Genomic DNA, 11,306 nt, shown 5'->3' on the forward strand with positions numbered 1-11,306 from the left:
TAAAAGCAATGGATGAATTGGAAAGTATGAAGCCAAAAAGTAACATGGCCAGATTGTAAAATTCATGGGGCAGGAATTTTTTTATCTCTTTTGTTCACTGATAGGTCCCAAACACCTAGAAGAGTGCCATGCACATAGCTGACACTCAATAAATAACTGCTGAATGAATTGCCGAATGTCTATTTTGGCATTACATTGTATTGCATTATACTGTAATTGTGTACTTAATGTCTCTCCTTTACAAGGCTCAATTCTGGGAAACCAACTATGTCTCATTGATCTTTGTATTACTAGAGATATGTTTTTAGTGCCCAGCTCATGGCCTGGCTTAAAATCAGTTTCATTTATGTGTTCATTCATTCAGCCAATAATTAAAGAGCATCTACCAGATGGCAGGAACTGAGAATACAAAGATGATGAAAATATTGGGGCTGGGCACAGTGGCTCATGCCTGTAATCCCAGCACTTTGGGAGGCCAACGCATGTGGATCACCTGAGGTCAGGAGTTTGAGACTAGCCTGGCCAATATGGTAAAACCCTGTCTCTACTAAAAATACAAAAATTAGCTGGGCGTGGTGGCGGGTACCTGTAATCCCAGCGTGGAGGCTGAGGCATGAGAATTGCTTGAACCTGGGAGATGGAGGTTGCAGTGAGCCGAGGTTGCACCACTGTACTCTAGCCTGGGCGACAGAATGAGACTCCGTTTCAAAAAAAAAAAAAAAAAATGGCCCAAACCTCAAGGAGTTTACACTGTGGATGGGAAGACTAGTAAGTAGGCCTGATAATACTGCATAGTAAATCCTACAAAAGGGGTAAGAACAGAACACAGCTGTAGGGGTGTCAGGGAAGCCCAGCAGGCAGAAGAAACTATGGAACTGCCCCTGAACCAAATGAAGAAGAGAGGAGCAAAGCGTGGGAGTGGGCATTAAAGGTAAAGTCCAGAGTAGGGCAAGCAGGGCCCATTAGAACTGCAAGTGGTTAAGTGTGGGGGAAGATGGAGCTGCAGAAATAGGCCAAGGCCATAAAGCACCTAGACTTTATTCTGAGGTCCATGGGAAGTTACTAATGGATGACTGATGAAGCAGAAGAGCGATGTGTCAGATCTGCATATGAGACTACTTGTGCTCCAGAGTTGACAATGGATTGGAGAGGCAGTCATAGTGGCAGTAGGGACCAGTGATTGGGAGAGATGATGTTTGCCTGCACTAAAGAAGTAATGGGAATAGAGGACAATGGATGGATTTGAGAGCTATTAAGGAGGTAGGATCAAAAGGAATTAGTGATTAATTAGATGCTAGCATGAGAATGATGGAGTAGTCATGGATGATTCTCTGATTTTTAACTTGGACACCTTGGGTGAGTGAGAACGAAGATTGGGAACAGGCTTAGAGAAGCAGATGATGAATTCCAATTTGGGCAGACTGCACTTGAGTTTTCTTTGGAATACCCATGTGGAGACTTTTAGTCGGCAGTTGGATATACACATGGATCTGAAGTTCAGAAGGAAGATCTAGGCTGTAAACATAAATGTGGGGGTCTTTGCTTATGAATGGTAATTGATTCCTAGAAGTGGATGAGATCACTCAGGGAGGGTGTGGAGAATAAGGAGAAAGACAGCCAAAGACAGAACTTTAGGAGAACATTCAAGTAACAAGCATTTTTAAAGGGAGCGAATAAAGGGATAAGTGATTAAAAAGAGTCATTTAGAAGAAGGGATCCCTTCTAGAGCTTCCCAAATACTGCTACCAAATCAGCTGGCTATCCTATTTGTGCTTAAGGCAAAGACTACTTTTTGGCTCCCCAAATGGAGAATGTGTTACTAAACCAAAGATGGAAAGTAGGGCAACATCATATACAGAAAGCATATCTTCAGGGCTTTTTTCAGATACATATGTGGATACTCTACTCCTGAGGCTCTATTGGTAAACAGATCATAGTAGCGTCTTGTTAGTCTGCATCAAGAAACACTTAATAATTAAAAAGAAACACTTTAAAAAGCTGTATGTTTAAAATATAATATGAAAAGTATTAGAAGTCATTTGATGATCATCTGATGTTCAGATCAACCAGATAATCTTTCTAGCCTGCCTGATGACTGGCCTTTTGCTTGGCTTGTTGGCTTTGGCGTCAAGTGTACAAACTCAGCCAGTTGGAATACACCTGAAAAATGTTTCTCAAATGTTCCTTTGTGTGGATAAATTTGTTGGTTTATATAGTGTGTATATGTTATTTGTCTATGTTAAGAAGTGTCCCCTGGCTGATAACGTACTTGTTTTTCAGCCCACGAATTTTCTATGAACCACTGAGAGTTCCCAGGCCTCACTATTACCTTGAGATATTGAAGATATTTTGACTTACTGCAATAAAATTACAGTTCTGCAACTTGTAATTAAACTTTGGATTTATTTGAACAATGAAAGAAAAAAGAGAACAAAACTATTAAACCATCAGGTCAACTGGTCAGTTGAGAATTCGTACACTCATCTTCTCTTCTTTCATGTGTACCCAGATTTGATAGAAGTGAGGATAGTTTGGTTTGAATGGAAAGCATGGCCAAGCAACAAGCTAACTTTTACCAGATACTTTTTTCCTACGGTCAAACCATAACAAATTCATCTCCTAGATAACAACTTGGTTTTTGTGCTTTGACTTTTTATGTTGCTATTTCCTTTCCTTTAGAGCAGCCCATTTCAAATTTTTACATGTAAGTAAACGAGTTATTTGAGGGGCTGCTCTATATCTTTTCTCAGAGTTTTGTATAGCTACTGTCTTAGTATAAGCCAAAGGGAATTTGTGGTTCCTGAGATCAGAAATTCAACTGCTTTCTAAAACTGAAGGATGAATTAGTACTTAAGTTAGCCATTTTGATACACAATCTTTGTTCCTAAATGACACTTAAATGTTTTATTTGCACTTCCACTACTTTGTTATAATAACATATCAATAATAATAACATGCCTCTCCTACGAAGGACAAAAAGGATAATTTTAGAAACTCTACTATATATTCTCACAAGTCTTGCGTTAAATATATATATTATATATAATATTATAGAATATATATAATATATAATATATATAATAATATATTATATATAATATAATATATATAATAATATATTATATATAATATAATATATAATAATATATTATATATAATATAATATATATAATAATATATTATATATAATATAATATATAAAATATATTATATATAATATAATATATATAATAATATATTATATATAATATAATATATATAATAATATATTATATATAATATAATATATATAATAATATATTATATATAATATAATATATATAATAATATATTATATATAATATAATATATATAATAATATATTATATATAATATAATATATAATAATATATATAATATAATATATATAATAATATAATATATAATAATATATATAATATAATATATATAATAATATATTATATATAATATAATATATATAATAATATATTATATATAATATAATATATATAATAATATATTATATATAATATAATATATATAATAATATATTATATATAATATAATATATATAATAATATATTATATATAATATAATATATATAATAATATATTATATATAATATAATATATATAATAATATAATATATATAATATAATATATATAATAATATAATATATATAATATATTATATATAATATATTATATATAATATATTATATATAATATAATATATATAATATATTATATATAATATAATATATATAATATATTATATATAATATAATATATATAATAATATATTATATATAATATAATATATATAATAATATATTATATATAATATTATATATATAATAATATATTATATATATTATATTATATATAATAATATATTATATATATTATATTATATATAATAATATATTATATATAATATAATATATATAATAATATATTATATATAATATAATATATATAATAATATATTATATATAATATAATATATATAATAATATATTATATATAATATAATATATATAATAATATATTATATATAATATAATATATATAATAATATATTATATATAATATAATATATATAATAATATATTATATATAATATAATATATATAATAATATATTATATATAATATAATATATATAATAATATATTATATATAATATAATATATATAATAATATATTATATATAATATAATATATATAATAATATAATTATATATAATATAATATATATAATAATATATTATATATAATATAATATATAATAATATATTATATATAATATAATATATATAATAATATATTATATATAATATAATATATATAAAATAATATATTATATATATATCTTATTCCATTTTCCTTCCAAAGAAAAAACATAGGACATGGAAAAACCTTTCCTCCCATCTAGTGGCTGGAAAATATATAAATGTCCTCTATCTGTTTTTTGGAATTCCAGGCATTAGGGATTGTTTGGCAGATTATAATATATCTAATTGTTCACCCAGTTAAGCAAAAATAAGTTCTAAAATCTTCACCAAAGCCAAACTCAATGGCAAAATATATATCTATAATGATTCACTAACCAACTTCCCTTTCATCAATAACATACTCCTCAGTAGAAAGGTTATGGTTCTTCTGAATTCATTATTCTGAACATACGATAGAAAACACAAGGCAGTATGTCTCTGCTACCTGAAATTGGGACTTAAATTACATTTGCCTCTAAAGCAGTCAGTGCCCCAGATCTCTCCTAAACCTTAATTGCTTCTTGTTGGCCCCACAACTTAACAAGCCTTCTCTCAAGAGTTGGATGTGTTGAATTCACTAGAGAGAGCCAAGAAACTGTCTCAGAAACTGGCTGCCTCCAAGGGACCTCAGCTCCTGAAACTTGGAATACCAGACTCTGATACTGGCAGCAGGGCCTCTGTGCAGGGCCAAACCAGCCCACAGGAAAGCAGGTTTGGATCCGTTATGCAGCTTGAGGGATTAATGCTTGGTCTACCTGTCTTATATATGTCTTGTGCAGATGTCAAAATCTCTGCTGAATTGTGCCTCTCTCTGGTGATTCTCACAGATTCAAAGAATGAATTTTGTGTGCAGTCAGCAAAGTTCTGAGTGCTCCAGGAAGAAGAGGAAGGTCAGTGAACCAGTGAAGGTCTTCATCCCTAACAGAAAATGAAAGCTAAATATTCCTTCTACATTTATTTTAAAATAAGTTTATTTTGTAAAAACATGCATAAACTGTCTTAGCAGGAAAGTACATTCCTGTTACCAAAACCTTTTTCTAAATTTTTTGCTCAATTTTTTTTGTCAGTTGCTAAGTGCTAAATTACTGGCCAGGTAGGACGCGAGTCCACTTTGCCATAAGGAAAGCGGTTCAATAGGGCTGCCTCTGGATAGCATTACTTCAAAGCTGGGTTAGAGATGAGGCACCTTTTATATTATATTTGTAAAAGAACCACAGCAGCTATTTTGGAAAGAAGCTGTTGTTCTCAAAGGAAAGAAGGATTTTTTTGCATAATTAAACTCTTCAGCTATTTAGACTACTGTGAAATGTTTTGACTTGTTGTAACCTGTATACTGGAATCCCTCTCTAGCTGTATTAAAAATTCCCACAGAGTTGCATAGGATGTGTGGAGGTGCTTATCCAGGTGTGATTTATGTGTTAACCTCAGTCACGAGGTTGATCAGCTAATTGTGGGACCAAAATGTGCCCTGCCTCAACTCTGGCCCCAGGCCCTGTTCTGTTATCCAATCCGAAACACGGAACATGCTGCAATTCAGGAGTCTGGCTCTCTTCTTAAGACCTATATTAAATATTTCCCAAGAAGCACTTCAGTTTATCAGTCTGTAACCTGCAAATGATGCTATTAGTTCCCTCCTTATTCTGGAAGAATTTGGATAGACTTAATTGATGATTAGTATGAGATGAACAATAGATGACTTAAAGTGTTATTTCTATTATTTATATAACATGAGATTTAGTAACTTATAAAATGAGGTTTAGTAATTTAATTTAAATGGATAGGACCAATAAGTTAAATATTAAGTGTGTGACTTATGGTTAAATAAAATGAAAATACAAGACTTTTTTTTTTGCTTATCTTTTTTCACACAGAAAGGAAAAGTTTCTTTGCTAACATCAGTATCTCTCCAAATGTAAAGTGTAGTGAAAACATCAATAATTGGAGTGCTTGTTAAAATATGGATTACTAGGCCTGCCTCATTTCTACTAAATCAAACTCTCAGGTTCAGGCACTGTGGAAAACTCTCCAGATTCTAACACACACACACACACACACACACACACACAAAATGGAGAACCAATGACCTCTGACCCAGACTAAAGTGAATCTCTGTAGGAAAATCCCAGGGAGCCTGCCTGTTCAGCACTGCCCCTTGCCAGACTCTCAGCCATTCTTGACTATCTAGGGCAGCCTACCAAACTGGGGTCTTAAATTGGGCTATAGCACTGGGGCCTGCAGGCAAGGAGGAGCATTTCCCCTTCTTTTAGCATATTAAGTGGACTCATGAAAGCCTGCTCTGCCACTGAAAGAAGGAGGGGAAAGGTATTGGACTTATATCCTTGATAGAATTGTAGACTGAGTCACTATAATTTCTTTGAAGAGAATCACATAAAGAGATTAACTGTCTAGTAGAGGAATTAGGTTTGTGTCTCTTCAGAGAGAAGGTCTAAGAGCAAATCAGTAAAGGCTATAGGAGATCAATTTATAAGGAGGAGCTTTTTTTTTTTTTTTTTCCAACATAATCTCAGCTCACTGCAATATTGACCTCCCAGGCTCAAGTGATCCTCCCACCTCAACCTCCGGACTGGCTGGGACTACAAGCATGTGCCACCATGCCTGGCTAATTTTTGTGTCTTTTGTAGAGATGGGGGTTCGCCATGTTGCCCAGGCTGGTCTCGAACTCCTGACTTCAAGTAACCCAGCCACCTCAGCCTCCCAAAGTGCTAGGATTACAGGCATGAGCCACCACACCCAGCCCAGGAGGAGCTTTTTAACTCTACAATTGTCAGTTGTCAAAATTTTGAGATGGGCTACCTTGTGAGTTAGTGAACTTGTCTTCACTGCAGGTATTTGAACACAGAGGAGCTTCACAAAAACTCTATAAAGACTCTCAAAGCAAATTAGCACTACTGAGTAATTAGTTAATCTGGATTTCAAAAGGAACTATTTTGCTTCAAGGGGAATTGAGCTCATAATCTGTATTTGTGATAGTCATAAACTTAGCCTAAGGCTGACAGATCCTTTAAGTCAAAGTCTCAAATCTGAATCTATCTAGAAAATTTCTATAGTGATTTTATTATCTCTAATTAACACCTCTTTCCCCATCTGAACAGTCTTTATCACTGCCAGTAGGTGGACTGTGTGTTTCTGAGGCAGTGTGTATGTGAGACAACAGAGAAGTTTCTGGGCCTGTGCCCTTGGCTGGGCACACACGGAAGGAGATCTGTTACCAAGGGAATCTGAGAACTGTGAAAATGTGAACTATCTGATTTTACACAGCAGAGCTCAAATATGCAACCAGCTATCAATATTGGAGTGTATTCAGTTCTATCTACTGAATGATTTATTAGAAGGAAAGAAATCTTTTCTCTATTCATTTTGGTTCTTAATTGTAATGGGATGAATAAACACAAGTGCATCAAGGAGCTGACACTTTAGTGAAAAGAATGAAAACAGGCCCCATGCTGGGATGCCTGAGCTGTTCTAGACCAGCCATTCCCTCACTCTGACTGTGCTTGGTTCATCAGTGTGATCACAAAGATTAGATGATGATAGTTGGAAACTGAGACATTATTAAATAAAAAATTATGTAGGGGAAATTTGAATTTGGCTGTTTGGGGTTTTTCTGTCTTTACAGAAATTTGTTCTAGCTGGAAAGACATGGGTTAGGTTCATGATTGCCGCCAGCCTTTGAAGCCAGGCACCGAAACCACACCTTCATTTCCCCTCTTGCAGGTCCCTCTGCTGTCTGGGTCCTTTCATTCTCCAGCTCACCTCTTCCAGGAAGAGGCTGGAAATGTTCATCAGTATCAAAGTTGCATTCACATGAGTTCAGAGTTGTGTGTGTGTTCTTAAAATTCCACTAACCATTAGCGCCAACTTTAATGTATCTTAAAATTGTCAATTTATGGTTTCAAACCCAACAGTATTGGATATTTAGGGACTTCCACAAAATATTATAATAAAATAATTCTCAGTTATAATCATCATCATTTAGAAAGAGGTCCCAAATAATAAAATGAAACTGAACACACTATGCATGTAAGAGTTAAGTCAAGGTCCGCTACAATGTAGGATTCTAGATTCTGTACAAGCGAGAAAATGCCTAAATGTATCCCCTTTAGACATTTTTAGTTTGTTTAAAGGAAAAAAAGGTAATATTTTCAGTGTGACTGTGTGATTTGTGTACTGAGGTCATGGCTGAGACTTGATACATAATTTCCAGTTTTGATAGAGAAGGAGGACACCCTTGTCTTAGTTAAAAAGAAAAAAGCTTTTATTAATGGGCCCTTGGGTTATCCATTGGTAAAGTCAAATTCCTATTTAGAAATGGCAAGACTTGAGGTCCTAAGGAGCTAATCTGCTCATATAATATCCCCTTGGGTGCACAATATCTCTGCAATTAGAGTTTTGCTGTCTGGGAGGAGCAAACTCAGTCTTACAGTAGGTGGTGGCTCACAGGTACCACTGGCTATGTGTAAACTATTCCTTTGCAACCTGGCTGGAAGTTGCACATGAGATTTGCTCAATAGACGATGTTGAGAAAGGGATTGGCCAGCGTTTCTGGTAATAGGCTGATTTACTCAGCTTCAGGGCTTTTTCCTGTGTTATAATTCCATCATGTTATCCCAGAGCCTTTAGTAGTAAAGTAGTAAAGTCTCATTAAACTTTTATTTTATTTTATTTTGAGATGGTCTCACTCTGTCACCCAGGCTGGAGTATAGTGGTGCAATCATGGCTCACTACAGCCTTGACCTCCCAGGTTCAAGTGATCCTCCCACCTCAGCCTCCCAAGTAGCTAGAACTACAGGTACATGCCACCATGCCCAGATAATTTTTGTATTTTTTAGTAGAGATGAGGTTTTGCCATGTTGCCCAGGCTGGTCTCAAACTCCTGGGCTCAAACAATTTGCCCGCCTCAGCCTCCCAGAGTGCTGGGATTACAGATGTGAGCCAGCATGCCCAGGCTCATTAAACATTTTAGTCTGGACTTACCTGTGCCATGAGGTTCAGCAGTGCATGGGTTTTTCCATGGCAGGAGTGGAGAGGCAGGCTGCTTGAGATAGCCAGAAACATCTATGGGGCACTAGTGGAGCATTCCTTGGGGTCTCAGACACTTAGAAACCTGGTATAAGAGTGGATTTTAAGGGGTTGTTGTTTGGGTATTTCAGGACTCCTGAAGGCTGGTGAAGTCTGGAGCATCTAGGTTCCATATGGGTAATTACTAATTGGCTCTAGGGTAAGCAAGCAAAGTTAGTTTTTCATCTTCCTTTTAGCAAGGTAGTGAAGAAAAAGCCTAGGCTGCTAGATTCAAAACCTCTCATTTTCTAGATAAGATATTTCATCTCTCTAGCCCCCAGTTTATTCGATCTATAAAATCTGAATAATAATTACACCTATTTCATACTTTTGTGAGATTTAAGCAAGCGGATTCAAGTAAACTGCCCTGCACACATATAGTCACTACTCAACAGATGTTCATCGTGATGGCTGCTTTTTAACTCTTAGCGTGTCCACTTTGTCTCCAGGAACTTAGGATTCCTTCTTTCTTCCCCTTCCCTTCCCTTCCTTTCCCTTCCCTTCCCTTTTTCTCTTCCCTTCTTCCCTTCCTCCCTTCCTTTCCTCCCTTCCCTTCTTCCCTTCTCTTCCCTTCTTCCCTTCCCTTCTTCCCTTCCCTTTCCCTTTCCCTTCCTTCCCTTTCCCTTTACCTTCCTTCCCTTTCCCTTTCCCTTTCCCTTCCCTCTCCTCTCCTCTCCTCTCCTCTTCTCTCCTCTCCTCCCCTCTCCTCCCCTAACCTACCCTACCCTACCCTACCCTCCCTCCCTCCCTCTCTTCTCTTCTGTTTTTGACAAGGTTTCATTCTATCACCCAGGCTGGAGTGCAGTGGAGCCTCAACTTCCCAGGCTCAAGCAATTCTCCCACCTCAGCCTCCTCCTAAGTAGCTGGGACTACACACATGTGCTACTATGCTTGGCTAATTTTTGTGTTTTTTGTAGAGATGGGGTTTTGCCACGTTGCCCAGGCTGGTCTTGAACTCCTGGGCTCAAGCTATCTGCCCACCAAAAGTGCTGGGATTACAGGTGTGAGCCACTGCACCTGGCCTCAGGAGTTTGGATTTCTATGCTGCTTTTTGCCTACCCAGAGCTCCTACATCAACAGCCTGTCCAAGCCTGGGGCCAGCACTTGAACCATGCTTCCAATTGCCTCTGTTCTCAGAACCCTCCCCACTCCTTTCCCTAAATCGAAACTCCCTTTCCATCAAGATAGTTCAATGGGAGAGAAGCATCAGACGAAGCTTAATATGCTGCCCTCCCACATTTGCATTTTAAAACAGAAGCTTGTTCATTAGAAAAATGAATCTCACCTAGGGATTGTGATATGAGAACAGACTGAATAAACAAGGAAGAAGAAAGTTTAAAGGGAACTTTGTAGCTGTCTTTAAATTTATGAAAGTCTGTCATAAAATGCAGGTAACCACAGACACATTCTGTGTTGTTCCAAAGCGTAGAACATAGCCAATGGGAGGACATCCCAGGGATGCGGATTTGGCCTCAACCTATTAAAGAATTTTCCCCCCATGCTCTAGCAAATTGCCTGGCACATGGAAGGCAATCAACATTTGACTGTTTTTGATAGCAATGAAAACTGTCAGATGGTGACTGCTTCTGGCTGTAATGAGTTCCTTATCACCGGAAGTGTTCAAGACTAGTTGTGCAAGATGTTGTCCATTCGGATAAGAATTGAACCAACTGAATACTGTAGTCTCTTCTAGCTATAAAACTCAGTGACACTTCTATAAATAGTTGAATTTCAACGGAGATTTTAGAGCAAAGGAACATTTTATCAATCCTTTTTCCAAAAGGCAGGAAAGTGGTTAAAACTGAGGGTTCTGGAGTTAGACATTATCTGGGTTCAAACCCTGGTCACCCTACTTACTAGCTGTATGACTCTGTTTGACAATTTTAATGTTTTACTTGCTATCTCTGTACATCAGCTTCCTTATCTGTGAAATGGGGGCAATAGTAGTGT

At 35.9% G+C, this 11,306-nt stretch overlaps 1 protein-coding gene across 13 annotated transcripts in view; it reads left to right on the forward strand.

The window, feature by feature from the left end:
• Positions 1–11,306, forward strand: part of HORMAD2 (HORMA domain containing 2) — a 115,275-nt gene that overhangs the window by 94,434 nt on the left and 9,535 nt on the right. For 4 of the 13 annotated variants that reach the window (XM_055105935.2, XM_055105932.2, XM_055105937.2 and 1 more), the window contains one exon: positions 5,105–6,100. The exons of 3 other annotated variants lie outside the window; for them this stretch is intronic. In XM_055105935.2, the coding sequence (XP_054961910.1) occupies positions 5,105–5,209 (105 nt within the window). In that variant the 3' untranslated portion in view covers positions 5,210–6,100. Of the gene's footprint in view, positions 1–5,104; positions 6,123–11,306 lie in introns of those variants that run through there. 6 more of the 13 variants (XM_055105938.2, XM_055105939.2, XM_003812011.7 and 3 more) reach the window with 3 other exon arrangements.

This window comes from Pan paniscus, chromosome 23 (genome assembly GCF_029289425.2).
Source record: "Pan paniscus chromosome 23, NHGRI_mPanPan1-v2.0_pri, whole genome shotgun sequence".
Classification (NCBI taxonomy): domain Eukaryota; kingdom Metazoa; phylum Chordata; class Mammalia; order Primates; family Hominidae; genus Pan; species Pan paniscus.